This window comes from Pantherophis guttatus, chromosome 8, assembly GCF_059756535.1.
Source record: "Pantherophis guttatus breed Tessera chromosome 8, ASM5975653v1, whole genome shotgun sequence".
Lineage (NCBI taxonomy): Eukaryota > Metazoa > Chordata > Lepidosauria > Squamata > Colubridae > Pantherophis > Pantherophis guttatus.
This window is the reverse complement of record NC_142070.1, coordinates 61,924,468-61,939,688: the sequence shown is the minus strand read 5'-3', so window position 1 is coordinate 61,939,688 and position 15,221 is coordinate 61,924,468. Positions and strand designations below refer to the sequence as shown.

General features: G+C 36.4%; 1 protein-coding gene and 1 long non-coding RNA gene across 2 annotated transcripts; one reads left to right on the top strand and one right to left on the bottom strand.

Moving 5' to 3' along the window:
- Positions 1-1,345: 1,345 nt before the first annotated feature.
- LRAT (lecithin retinol acyltransferase) lies at positions 1,346-8,480 on the bottom strand. Its single transcript, XM_034432888.3, has 3 exons — positions 8,343-8,480; positions 6,501-7,176; positions 1,346-3,983 (listed from the first exon to the last, which is right to left on the bottom strand). The coding sequence occupies exons 1-3, from the start codon at positions 8,405-8,407 to the stop codon at positions 3,831-3,833; spliced, it is 894 nt and encodes a 297-aa protein (XP_034288779.1). The 5' UTR covers positions 8,408-8,480; the 3' UTR covers positions 1,346-3,830.
- LOC148112677 (uncharacterized) lies at positions 4,933-7,484 on the top strand. Its single transcript, XR_015729248.1, has 2 exons — positions 4,933-4,987; positions 6,436-7,484. It is a non-coding gene; the product is annotated as an uncharacterized LOC148112677 (long non-coding RNA).
- Positions 8,481-15,221: the final 6,741 nt, after the last annotated feature.

Below are 15,221 nucleotides of genomic sequence, written 5' to 3'. Positions count from 1 at the left end.
ATCTGTACTTACGCTTACAACTGTCTTACCAACTTCATGGTAAAGTGATTGCAATTCAGGCATTTGGCAACTTGTTTGCGATTTAAATCTTTTTTGCCAATTTCCAGCAAAAAAAATCCATTAAGGCAGCTAGATTCACTTAATGACCAAATGATTCACTTAACAATCATGGTGATTCATTTAATGACAATATAAAATTGTCATAAAATTAATGACTTACAATTGTGGTCATTAGTCGAGGACTACATGTTATGGCTGACTAATTATTAGTTAACTTAAATTTTAGCTAATATACAGAATGTATTTTTTTAATAAATCAAGAACATGAGTGATAATATTAAGCACTATGTTCTGACACTACTAATGTGTGTTGAACAAGGAAGATAAATCATACTTATAAAACCATCTGGGTTTCCTTTATGATTATTTTGATTTCATTTTGGCTGACAAATTGATCCCAATGACTACTCTTAATTCCATCATCTGTGACTAAAGTTTGCAATGATTTGCATTATGCAAATGAGCAATTTATTTTACAAAAAAGCACCTCTGTCAGATCCATACAAATGTCTCTTCATTTGCTCTCTTTCTCTCTCCCACATTGGAAGATTGTATATTTTGGGACCCAAGCAGATCTCCTGTTTCACCAACGGCTGCCAGGATTATTGATGGAGGTCATTTATCTTATTTGGAAGATGACAGGCTTATAGAGTCTGGAAAACAAAGGTCCGGCTTTCCTTTATATTCCAGAACAGCAGCCTTCTACTTCACCCTTGTTTCTATTGAGTTTGTTAATACCCACAACCTTTGCCAACATTTTCTGTTCATTTCACAAATTCTTCTAAATAAATTTTTGAGCAATTTCACTAGGGAAAGGGAGTCTCTTGTCTGTTAGCACAACATGGCTGGGCTGCCCATTGCTACTATTTTCAGCTTGTCCAAACTGTAATTTCTGCCATAGGTGGTTTGCAATTGGGGTAAAGAGGGAAAGAGGATAATATCCAGGAGGGCAATTAGTGAACTTAAACAATCGACTAAAACTGTATCCATTTGAACAATCGACTTAAAACTGTATCCATTATACAAATCCCTGCAGTCCTGTGTGGTTTTTCAAATAAGTCCTCAACTAACAGCAGTTCGTTTAAGGTCTGCTCGAAGTTACAACATCACTGAAAGTGACTTATGACCATTTTTCATACTTATGACTGTTGTAGCATCCCCATGGTTACATGATTTACATTTGGTTGCTTGAAAACTGATTCACATTTATGATGGTTGCAGTGTCCTGATGTCATGTGATCACACCCCATGTAACCATGTAAAAAGAGCAACATACAAACAGAAGTTGTGAGAATTGTATCTTTAAAATGTCCTCCTTAGACATAGGTTGGGTTTATGTACAGGCAGCAGAGTTGCAGGCACACCAACAATTTCTCACTGGATTCTCATGAACCACTTTTTAAAAATATTAACATATTTGTGCATGTTCAAAATACAACATGGTTATGATGTAGCTTATGCTTTAGGGAAAACATTACACTATAAAATTCATAAACATATATACCTTCTGAACTTCTAATGCATACATTTCACGAAGATGGCTTAAGCACTATATTTGTAAAGTAGTTACTCTTTTGGAAACAAACATTGAGGCTGTCAAATGTATTTTTCATTAGTTGTCATTAGGAATCTGAGAATATCTGTGGACCATTAGCTGTTTGGATGGATGTCTATCTGAGATATGCATTAATTATACAACCAAAAAACATTTCACTTTTGATAGTTCTAAGTAGCTTTACCCATACCAAGCAACTCATAGTGCAACCTATGGTGTTATTGTAATTCGTAAGTAGGATCTGAGACCACAATCACAAAGCAGGAACTTTGTTCAGTTTCCAACAGGAGCAGTGAGTATAAATGTATGTCACATACTACTTACCATTCTATTTCTTTGAACATCAGCAAAGCAGGTGATTTATTAGAGTTATTTAGGCAGTTATTAGCACCTTCACAGATGACAGGAAGTATATAAAAATGCTGCATGTCTGCAGCCGAATGAAGTAAGATTAAAAGAAAGCAAAAATATACATAATCTTATATTAAAATTTAAAACATCATGTGCTTGTTTGTTTTTCTTTGACTCTGTACCAGAAAGACATTTAATAATGGGATGTGGAGAAATTGTAGAATGTAGCATGGAAATCAACTCATTTTACTGAAATGAAATGTTCAGTGGTTTGAATTGTGAGCTCCCGTTACTTGTCCCAGCTTCTGCCAACCTAGCAGTTTGAAAGCACATAAAAAAATGCAAGTAGAAAAAATAGGGACAACCTTTGGTGGGAAGGTAATAGCCTTCTGTGTGCCTTTGGCATTTAGTCATGCTGGCCACATGACCACAGAGACGTCTTCGGACAGTGCTGGCTCTTTGGCTTTGAAACAGAGATGAGCACCACCCCCTAGAGTCGGGAACAACTAGCACATATGTGCAAGGGGAACATACCTTTACTGAAATGTAAAATACCTCTGTTTTAGAGAATATCATTAAATTAATACATTTCTGATGTCCCAATACAGTTAGAAATGTCTCAAAACAGGGAGCAAAGGAAATTGTAAATCTGAAAGAGATATATATTAGTACATGTGCAGCCTGACTATATGAATGTTAATTGGAATAAATTAATGCTTGTTGCCATGATGACAAATATGCAACTTGCAAAATCAGAGGAAGTGTGCCGTAGTATTCTAAACAGAATTATTTGTCTATAGTGTGGGGGAAAAAAATCCAAAAGGAGATAGCTGCACATGTCTTTTTCACTAGTTTGCTTGTCACTTATCTTGAGATTACAGAAGTCCATTTGACTGATTTATATTGGATTTTGTTAGCAGGGAATAGCAAAGACAATTCTGGTGCAAATATTTTGTTCATCTCAAGTCCAAGCAGGATGCAGTTATGCCATTTAAATAAAAATACAGTTAGTGAATGTAAACTTAGGGAAATTAGAAAAAGATGCAAAGCAGAATAGCAGTTGTTGAAAAACTGTACATTGCTTTGTACTATCTGAATACTAAAACATTCCCATATCCAAGAGAATGTCACTGATAATTGTACTTATTCACTTTGAAATTATGCAAATTTACTTGGGAGATCACCCTCATTAAGTTTTCTAAAATGTACTGCTGAGTGTAAAACTGCAGATTAGACATCTTTCTTTGGGAATAAACCCAATATGGTCAGCCTTGAAATTGCTTGGAAATTTTTTTCACAAAACCTTAATTTACAAGTTATTGCTTGTTCACTGTATTCTATATGCTGCATGTTAATCATTCCATATTTTCTTCATTTTATAATATTATTAGTTTGAGCTTTCATAAATACATGATACATTCTATTTACAATCTAGATACTTCTAAAACTCTCCTGTCTTGTCTATATGTAATCTTCAATTGACCAAAATGTTGCATCATAGAGCAACCGTTTTCGAAGCAACTTACTTCAAATTTTCTAATTTGAACAATGTGCAGAAAATCCATTACTCCCATGGAATTGGAATTTTAAAAATCTTCAGTTGTATTCATCATCTTGTGGCTGTTGCAGTGCTGGTCATGTGATTGTGATTTCAGACACTTCCTGCTGGCTTCCCACAAGCAAAGTCAATCAGGAAACCAGAAGGAAGCCAGAAGTTGTTTTTGCTCCCACTGCTTTTAATCCCATCCTTGGTCATTCTATTTCTTCAACTAGCTATTAGGAATTAGCGAAATTTCTCTGGAAAGAGGACTCAATAGGCCATGGGTCATCTAGTAGCCAATAAATGGTAGGGCATGTGGATTCATTAACCAGCCATCCACAGCATAAATGGAATGATGATAGTAGGAAGAGTAGTAGAAGGTCCCAGACCCAGATAAAGTATAGAAATCAGTCCCAGCAGTGCCGAAACAAGTACACTTCTCTGGTCTCGAATGATCATCTTCACGGTTTCACAGAACTGCAAAGATAGAGAATACTTTAGAATAAAAAATTAAACATGTTCCTTTCCTTGCATGGGAGGAAATTTTTGATATTTGTTTCATGATTTGTTTAGTATGACTTCCATGCAAGTATTTGAATGTGCAGGTTGAAGTCCTGCATAAACCTGTAGAATTTATACATTGAAACAATGCATGCACTGTAAGCTTTTCCTATCAGTTCTGGCCAACATAAATAATGATAAAGGATTGTACTGTAGTCTAAAACTGAACTGTAGTCTAAACATTTTTTCCCCTTGGAAATGGAATGGTAGAAACCTTTCTTTTAACTTTCATGTGAATTTTAGCTTATTTTTGCCAACTAATCTATGGTCTCCACTGGCCTTTATCTTCCTTTCCAGCAGTTATGTTTTCAGGTGTCTAGAATTTTGGTTCACATGGATTTTGGAGGCCATGGCCTCATGTTAATGTTTAACTTGCGTCTTGCTTCTGCTGTTTGAATATTGGAAGGGCATTTTGGCTCTCAAGACTGAGTAGCAGCATATGTTTCCTTGTCTTGCTTGTTTTCCGAAACAAGATATGGATTTAGTTTTTAATATGAAAAGATGAAGGAGAACTTCTCTTGTATTTTCTTCCTCCTTAGGGACAATAGATAATAATTTCTTGTTTCATCACCCAAACTTTTGGTCTTTTGAATGCAGGGCAGAAGAGATGTTGCCTTCCTAGAGGGTTGCCATTTCAACTGCCAGTTCTGCTCATCTTAGTTCTGAGATTCTGACTTCCCAAATTAGCCTAGCTTTCCAGTTAATTGGATTATATTCCTGGCATCTACTTACCTATGGGCTTTTGCTAGTTTACCAGTACGAAAACACTGGGTGGTGCTTTCCCACACCTCCTTTTTAATTCGAAATGTAACCAACATAAAAGCAACTATTTCTTCTAAAAAGGTAGAGCATAAGACTGAACAGTAGGTGTTTCATTGAGACAAGAAAAACTCTTCAGTCCCGCCTTCTAGTTTTAAAAGGTACTGTTATCCATTTCCAGCCGCAGCATCTCTAGTGACTGAGAAACTGAGTTTTCTCCTTCTTAAACAATTTATTGTAAAGTTGCTGAAACTGTATGTATGTATGTATGTATGTATGTATGTATTTAATATGTATTTTTTGCATGAAGAATACTAAATATTATTTCCTGTAAATTCATAGAAACATGGCAAATCTAAATGTCTTTAATAGCCTTTTACTCAAATTTAATATTTTAAGTGATTCCTCACAGATGTGAATATGTGTTCTAATTACCTTCACGGAAACACTATCTCCATTAAAAGAAATTATTTGCTTCTGACTTAAATATAGGACATATTTCCTTTCAAAGGTTTTCCTGCCACATCCCTGCACAAGCATACCTTTCCTTCATTTTGAGGTACAGTGTTGGGAGAGTTCAGTTTTGCTCTTAATATTTTAATAAAGCATTCTTAGTAGAATTTTACTTGCACATTAAGTTTAGAGATGTCATAGAGGAATAATTGTGGCACAATAGGAAATAAATGAACAAACCCTTAAATTTATTTTTGTAGAAAAGGTGGACTTTTAAACTTTTGCATTACTAAAACCTACCTCATTACTGCACAGACTTAAGGAGTTAATATTAAGGAAGCTAGTTAAAACATGAGCTAGGTTAAGATTCAAATGTAAATTCAAAGCTAGGATTTGCTGTTTTAGAAGCACCTTTCCATTTAACAAGGATCAAACCTCTTGCCTTCTAAAGCAACAAATCCTACATACTATTAAGATTTTGAAACTATCTCTTCTGAAATGGTTTGCCCCTTGCAATAAATTTTGGCATGAGAAGGGCAGCAAATAAATTTCATAATAAACAAATAAATAAATAAATTTTTGATCTAAGAGAAGTGAAGAGACCAGAGTGTTTAAAATAATGAATTGCCAATATTCAGCAAGAGGTATAATATATTGCTAAACTGTAAATAGAGATAGTTATCTCTTATAAAAGTAACGACAATTTTGTACTATTCGCTCTTCCAGTTGTGAAGTCAGAAGTGAATTACACTTCAGCAATTAACATACCAGGAACAGAATAACTTTCTTTCTGGGTCTGTATTCAGATAAGGACATTGAAGGATTAAAGTTGCACCAGTATCTTTGTGCTTCCTTGGCAGCATCAACTCAGTTCTGCCCACTTCATAGAACATTTGTGGCTATCCATATATTAGTCTCTTGGATAAGCAAACTGGGACTTGAATCTAATAGGTAATGTAAAATGTTCTAGGCTTTTATGATCCATTTTTAAGCCAGTCTAGGTAGATATCAGTTACTAAAGGTGTTCCCCCACATCCACCCACTCCAAAATCCTAGACAAACCTCTGTTTTAAACAAAAATGTCTAGGAAAAAATGCTTTTAAAATATATATTATAATGTTTATAAACATAAGCTACTTGGTCTTCCCCTTTCTAGCACATAATTCAAAATAAGGATATAGCCCCCACTTGTCAGAGGATATTTGGACAATGACAGTTTACCTTCGTTGTTTGGAAGCTGACTGGAGAGCCATATCTGCAGAAGGTCACAAAATGTTCACAATTGTTCCAGAGTAAGCTGTATTCGGTTGTGCCTACTAGCCTTTTTGCTCTAAGGACCACTTCATCATTACAAAGGATACAATTTTTAAAAAGCGAATCCATATTGTTCACCAGGATGGAGCTTCCATAAGCAAAGTCTTCCACTGTGTCCACTCGGATCCTTGCCATTTTTGTGATGACCCCCAAGATAAGCCTTTTATTAGTCACTACTTTCTGGATCAACTTCCAGTCATTAGTGAAAGCAGGCAGAATGTCTGGCATAAGATGTGCTACTTGGTTATCTCCCAAATAAATGCCAAAATGAATGAAGAGAGTGCGAGGCACTTCTAGCAAATCTCCTGGTTTGAAATAGGAAGAGTCATAACAACATACATGTTTTTTCTTCTTCTCCTCCTCTCCACTGGAACCTGTTTGAAGAACTTTAAAGTTGGCAAGAAGAAGTAACTTTTCCAGTAACAGGGCTGCTATTTCATATATTGGGTTTTTCATGGTTTTTTTTCCTTGCTGTACGAGCTGCTTCTGATTTATTCTGGTTTGGTCTCTTTTTAGTATGGCAAGTTGGGCCATCCCACACACTGAATCTGTTTTGATTGGTAGACAGGCAAGTGGGCAGTTCCTGTGGAGTAAAATAAAGTGGTTCTTTATTTGAAAAGTTTTAGAATATAGAACATTGAATAACAGAGTTGGAAGAGACCTTGGAGGTGTTCTAGTCCAGCTCCCTGCTCAAGCAGGTGACCCTATACCATTTCAGACAAATGGTTGTCCACTCTCTGTAATGGAGCACCCACAACTTCTGAAGGCAATTACCTACCTAAATCATTTGGTTTTTCCAATGAAAGTACTGATTAAATGAATCATTTGATCATTGACAAAGATGTATGTCAGGCATGTCAAAATAATAATAATAACAGCTTCTGATGCAAATGCTGCATTATGGTTTATGAGTTCATCATCTGAAATCATTTGAGGAAAATATTTATAAACCTTGGTGGAAACCCAGTGCATACTTCCTGGGGAGTAAATATTGTTGGATTCATTGGAACTTACTTGCAAATAAGCATTAAAACAGCAATGAAGAATTATGATATAATACATAAAATTAATTTCAGAGGAATTTATTTGAAAAGGTATGTGGCTGATATTTATTCTCCAGTGAGAACATTTAGGTCTGCAGTGCTAATTTTGAAAAAAAAAATACTAGTATTAGGTAAAATCATTATACGTAAGTGACATGAAAACTAGACATGGGTCCCTTTTCATGATATTCAAGACAACCAGTTTTTACTACAAAACCAAAAGCAGACTTGCTACAAATATATAATTAAAGGTATAGATAACTCCAAATACATACAATCTTAAAGTAGTCCTTAACAATAAGATATCCATGGATTTGCTAGATTATTTATAAGTCTAGGATCTGAATCTTTCTATGCCATTGTATAACTCCAGATTTTTTGCAGTTGCTGATAAAATGTTCAAGGCATATGTTAATGTGCATGGGTTGGGACTTGTTGCTTAGTCTAAGAAATCTTTCAGGGTGATATATGGGAAAATCTGATATTTACCATCATCCGTTCATGGTAAAATCATTGTTTCTAAGTGGATTGCATCTTGATCTAATTATGCAAAAGTCTCAGTCTTGTCAAAAAAAAGCTGTACTGGATCATTGAAAGCTTCTGCCCTCCACCCCCAGCCTGGCTCTCATCTGAGCTTTTTGGCAAGAGGATCTCTTCAGCTGCCCTGGGGGCTGGAAATGCTGATGATGGGGGCCATTCATCTTACCTGGAAAACATCAAGGATTGAGATTCTGGAAGAGGGGGAGACGCCACAGTGCACAGTCCCCTCATTCTCACAATCAGCCTGTGGCTTTTTTCTTAGACCGCTCCTGGCAGCCAGGCTTGCTTTGTTTAGTTCGCCAAGTCTCCCAATTCAGTCTTTTGGTGGTGGGGGGGGGGGGTGAGAGAGAAAAAGAGAGAGAGAAAAGTATAAAAGTCTTTCCCGAGAACCTGAAGGAAGAATGGGGCAGGACAAAGGAAAGGGGCGGTGTTCTTTTTTTTTTCTTTCATTCAAGTAGTTGGGGGAAGAGAGAAAGAGAGAGAGAGAGAAAGAGGCAGGCTCTTTTTAAATTTTATGACATTTATTGTATTTACATAATGTAAGGCCTCTTTGAAACAATTTAAAGGAGAGCAGAATTAATCTGGCACCACTCTATCTTGTTTACAGATGAGCAAGCAAGATTTGGCTTCTGTGGGAGGAGTTGAACTTATCACAAATGATCTGTTAAAAGGCAATATGTTCATTTTTAAGGATTTCCCCCACTTTTGGATGGATGGCCAAGCAGCCTAGTAGCATTCTTAATACATGCTTGGCAAGGCAAGTCTTGGAATCTCCTAATATGCTGCCCTAGTGATCAATACTCAAATTGTGGTTGGAGCTTGTTGGATTCCTGTTATTCACCCTCCTTTCAATATCTTCTGGAACTAAATGAGAGATGCTGGAGGCCATTTCTTGTCTTACATCAGACTGCACTACTGCCAGAACTTTTGACTGGAGCGTGCACACACTGGCTATCTTTCTACTGATAATTAATATTCAACTCCATCAGTAAACTAATGCTGCTTCTACCATTAAGGCTCTCAGAGACATATAATATCTGGACATTGGGTGGTGGTAAGGGAGAGAGGGAGAGAGGAAAATAGTTGTGAAAGGTGATTAACAATACCGCCAGGTAATGCCTGCAAATGATTCATTATCATTATCAAAGTCATATACTTTATCTAGGAGTACTTCTATAGATTCCTTTGAGAGCACAATGGCAAGCCCCTGCTTGCTATCAGTTCCCATAACTCCAAGCTATGAAGAGGCTGTGGGTGGTGCAGCTATCCATACTGTGAGTACTACAAAACCACAGGTATTCACACCAGTTCCACTCAATACTCCTGCTGCACTATGCGATCACATGGCATGCTAAGCCCTTTCTATTCTATGCCACCAGACAATATAGGTGTTCTGCTCTCAAAAGTCTCTGCCAAGCCCACATCAAAGCATTCCCTTTGGATGTTTTCTAGGCAAAGTAAAAATGCTTGTACTAAATTGCCCTGTGCCACCAAGTGGAGGCAGGAAGCCAAAATGTAGCTCAGCCTTTCACCTTTTTCTTTTTCTCCTCTACTGAGCCAGGCTGCGGTTTCACATGGAGACAGTGATCTGATGCTAGGACACTGAACAAGTGGATCAGCATGCATGCACTTCACACCATGATATGGTGTATGCAGAGTAGCACTCTTCACATGCCATAAGCCTGCTCCTTTCTCTTTCCAGCAGACATGAAGGATAGTAAAACCCAATTGCCATGACGGAGATTCAGGCTGCTCAAAAGACAACAGGTTTGTGTCTCAACTCTCCTTCATTGCTTCATAATTCCTTCATTGTGAGGAGCACAGAGATCCAGTTTCAGCATTGATTTGGGCTAATTCTTCCATTTGTTGCTGAATTTTTAGGTTCCACTATGCCTCTAACAGAGAATGATGCTCTACTAAAGCCCATGGAGACCTAGTCAAACCAATACCAATTCCTAAACAGCAAATGAGCATTATCCTCACTCATGGAACCAGATATACTATTTGTTCTGATAAAACATCACTTAAAGTGCTGTCAAAATATTTAATTGGGCCCCAGCAGAATCTTTTGCAAATATGATTCAGGAATTCAAATATAAAGCAGCCCTCTTTATTTATTTTTCTTAATCACAGTGCTATATATAGATCTTCTATGTCAGGCTTTCTGTCTCAGACTTCATGGAATCAGCAGTTATTTGAATATTGTTTTTTTGCCTACAACTCCTCCTCCTCCCAAGCCAGGAATATTGCAACAGAGAATGCAATAGGGGCAATAGGAACAGGGAATGCTTCTATTTGGGAGCAATATCATACCATGCACATTTTGTATTGGCATGCTTCTTTGAGTTCATAGTGCTGGGGTTTAGTAGATGGGGTGGAGGACCCAGGCCAGCCCCATGGGTTGCCAGCAGACAGAATGTAGAAACCTAGTCTGGCAAATGGAGGGCTTGACATTCCTTGTACGGGCAGATAAATTCCAAGTGAAACAATGATACGATAGAAACCCTGAGTAAAGCATTTTATACAGATATTCAGACAAGCTAACTCAAATCAGAGAATGCCAATGGAAGCAGGTGATCTCAATTTGATAGGACAAGATCTGATCAATGGCCAACAGTAATGCTGAATATTTTATACAAACAGTAGATTGTATTTCCATTTATTTTATTTTTTTTTCAATTTTTTTTTAACAAAAACAACATAAAAACATCAACTTTCCAAACGCTTACAGACAGTATTTCGATCGGTGAAAATCATTTCGTGCTCTCAAAATTTTCAAACTCTCATTATATGACAGATATTCTTACCTCTATCAGAAAAAAACAAGTGCTTAAATATTTTATCCAAATTTCATTTCATATATAGTATTTCATCCCCATGCTTTATTATCTATCCATTGATAAAATAGTTCCCATATCAAATAATATTGTTTATCTTCCTGTTCTCTTATTTCAAATGTCAGTCTACTCATTTCAGCACAGTCCAACATTTTCCTAATAATTTCTTCATCAGTAATCATCTTCTCTCCTTTCCAGTTTTTTGCAAATACAATTCTAGCCGCTGTTAATATATTCACAATCAAATATTGTAGTTCTTTGTTAAATGTCTCTGGTAAGATCCCTAATAAAAATATCTCTGGTTTAAGATTAATATGTCATTTTTTCCAACCATGTGTGTATCTTATTCCAAAATCTCCTTGCTTCTACGCATGTCCACCACATATGGTAATAGGATCCTGGGGTCTGATGGCACTTCCAGCACTTCTCTGATTTGTTCTTGAACATTCTGGCTATCCTCGTCAGGGGTAAATGCCACCTGTAAAACATCTTATACAAATTCTCTTTATATGCTGTAGACATTGTCATTTTATAATTATGTGACCACAATTTTTGCCATTTCTCTAAATCAATACTATAACCAAAATTTTCCCCCCATGCTATCATTGTCTCTTTAACTTGTTCTTCTTCCAATTTTGCCTCTAGCAAGTGTCCATATAACTTTTTAATTACATGGTCATCAGAGCCCATCAATATCTTATATAAGGTAGTCAAAGCATTATAAAAACCTTCTTGTTTGAGATCTTCTCGATATCTAGAAAATATTTGCATATATGAAAACCAATCCATTTTAAATCCCTGATCTTCTAAGTCTTGCTTTAATTTAAGTTCACCTTTTTCATCCAATAATTCACTATATCTAACAATTTGTTCCCTTTTGAATATCACTGGATATGAAAAAGCTTCAATTGTAGATACCCAGATTAGAATCTTCAAATAATGATATTTTTTAATCCTCTCCCAATTCAAAAGCAACACTTCACGTATCTGATGTCTTCTAAAATACCCCTGTATTTTAGTTCCTTTGTACCATAAAAAGGCATGCCACTCCATCAACAAATCATGTCCCTCCAAAATCAAAAGTCTAATATTTTTCAGTGTAACCCATTCTTTGATCCACATTAAACTAGCTGCTTGATAATATAATTCAGTTAGGTAAAGCAAAGCCACCCCTCACTTTAGCATCTTGTAACAACTTAATTTTTATTCTTGCCTTTTTCCCTTGCCAAATGTATTTCAATATCATTTTATTCAAATCTGTAAAAAAATCCTTATCCAACTTTATCAGAATTGTCTGAAACAAATACAACATTCTAGGCAAAATATTCATCTTAATAGTTGCAATTCTCCCAATTAAAGATAGTTGCAAGTTTCCCCATTTTTCCAAATCTTGTCCTATCTGTCGTTTAACCTTATTATAATTATTTTCCTTAAGAGAACTACACCTTGCTGTCAATTGTATCCCCAAATATTTTACCTTATTCGTAACCTGTATATTTGAAATCTCCATCAATTCTTCTCTTTGCTTTTTCAACATATTTTTAGTCATTATCTTTGTCTTTTCTTTATTAATTTTTAGACCAGCCACTTCTCCGAACTCTCCAAATTTTTTTAGCAATTTATTTGTAGATGTTAAGGGTTCTTCCATGATAAAAACCAAATCATCTGCAAAAGAGACCGGAAGTTGGCGCCGCGGTGAGACGCACGGGATTTCTAGGGCTCTTGAAACTCCACCAAGAAACTCTGCTGCTGGACAGTCTGAACTGGACCACACAGTCTTGCTTTGACTGTGACAGTGGAGGGCACGTCCCGAGGCTCCCAGGGATATCGCTAAGTCCCTGGTTGAGCCAGGAAAGCCCTTTTTCCAGCAGCGGAGCAGCAGCCATTATGCTGCGGAGGCTGTGGCAACTTCAGGAAGGAAGATCGGAACGACAGTAATTAGATCGGTGAGAAACTTTTACTTTCTTTTCTACTAAGAACACCCTTATTAATGTATGGGACTATGATGGGCAGTAAATGAAGAGGAGCGGCAAACCTATTTTGGATTGATTTTATTTTTCCCAAGTACATATTTTAAAAGACTTGAAATTACTTAATTGTCTTATTTCCGTTTTGGATAACTGGACTGGATTGAAAGCAGGAAAGCAGAATTGGGACACTTTTGAAATTTTTGAAACTTGTGGATCTTGGTTTATAATATCTCTTGAGTTGATGCATTTGAACTGTGACCATTTCTTTTATTTTTGGGCTATTTAAAAGAAAGGGTTTTTTTTCTCTTTTTTGTTTTTTTCCCCCTCTTCCCTTATAAGGATAGGAGAATTAGGGGAGTGTGTAGTGCTGCCACCCACTGGAAGAGAAATTTTGTTGCAGAAGAAAGGATATATTGTAGTCAAAATAAATACAGAGACTGAAGAGTTACTGAATGCTGTTTACACAGGTGCTCTTCTATTTAAGTTGTTAAAGCCTGGGAATATACTGGAAGGCCCTGAATTTGTTTTCTATTTACTTCTTTGTTGAGTAACTATCTTAACTCCAGTGAGATGTGTGGCTTGGAAAGAGGCAAAAGGGAAAATCACTCCCTGTAGATTCTCTGGACATAAAGGATTTGAAGAACTAATTTTTTTCTCTTTGTTGCTATTGTTTCCCCCCCCCTTTTTTTCTTGATTTATAGACAAATATTGGACTAAGGCACTCAAGAGTCTGAAGAATTATTGTTAATTGTTAATTTTAATTTTGATTTTAATTTTTTTGGGTGGCTTTTTATTTGGAGGAGCATTTCAATTTTTTGTCTCTTCCTATACATACATACATACATACATACATACATACATATTCTTTTTCCCTCCTTTTTTAAAATTTTTTTTATTTTTTAAATTTGATTTATATGCCGCCCTTCTCCGGAGACTCAGGGCGGCTTACAATGCATTAAGCAATAGCCTTCATACTTTTGTATATTTATACAAAGTCAGCTTATTGCCCCCACAAACTGGGTCCTCATTTCACCTACCTTAGAAAGGATGGAAGGCTGAGTCAACCTTGAGCCTTGGAGAGATTTGAACCAGCAGTAAATTGCAGGCAGCTGTGTTAATAACAGGGTGCGTAGACCACTGTACCATCAAGGCTCTTCTTTTGTATTAGGGTCTTTGGAAGAACCTTAAAAATTGGATTTTTTTTTCCTTTTTATCATTTGTTTCCTCTTTTCTCTTTTTCCCCTTTTTCTACCCTAGTTTTTTCTATTTTTTTTCCTGCCCCATTGTTTAGTGGGACCCCTTAAATATTACTTGAACTCAAAGTGAGTTTAGCCAACTCCAAAATGAGCAAGAAAGTAGCGACGGTGGGAGCTGCAGCGACTACACCATCTTCATTACCATCTGGAGGCCAGCACTCCATTCAGACAATGTTACAGCAAGAGAAAGAGAAAGAGACGACACAAATGATTTTACAAACACTTCAAAGAATGGAAAAACAACAACAAAGGATGGAGCAACAGTTACTTAAAACTGATGAAAAGATGGTTAGCATACAACAAACAATGATGAAATATGAAGAAAGACTGGTTAAGTTGGAGGGAAAAGATGGCCAAAAAGAAGAAAAAATGAAGGAAATTGAGAATAAACTCGGAGAGGTCGAATAAGGAACATCTGGCTTAATTGGATGGGAAATGGACAAAGCAGAATTCTACTTAAGATTTCAAAATGTTGCAGAAGAAAAAGGGGAGGATCTTGCTGAGATTATGAATACAATCTTAGCTGAGGCCTTAGAAGTAACTAAAGAGAAGATGATGGAAGGAATTGATGAAATTTATCGAGTTTACACTGGATACGCAATGCGCAATAAGCTTCCAAGAGAAGTACATATAAGATTTATTAAGAAATCAATTAAGACACAGATTCTACAGGCTGCTCGTGACAAAGCTTTGGAATACAAAGGAAAGGAAGTTACAGTTTTGAGACAAATTCCAAGGAAAGTGAGAGAGATAAGAAGGAAATATCAATTCTTGACTAAAGTTTTGTTGCAAAAAGGGATTAACTACAGATGGCTGTTCCCAGAGGGAGTAGGCTTAACATGGAACTCTCAAAGATACAGACTGAATACAATTGATAAGGCAAGAGCTTTCTACGAGGAAGCTCTTAAAGAGACGGATGCTGATATGGAAGTTAAAGCTCAAGCAATGCTAGCCCCAATAAAACCTGTGGAAGAGGAATTGA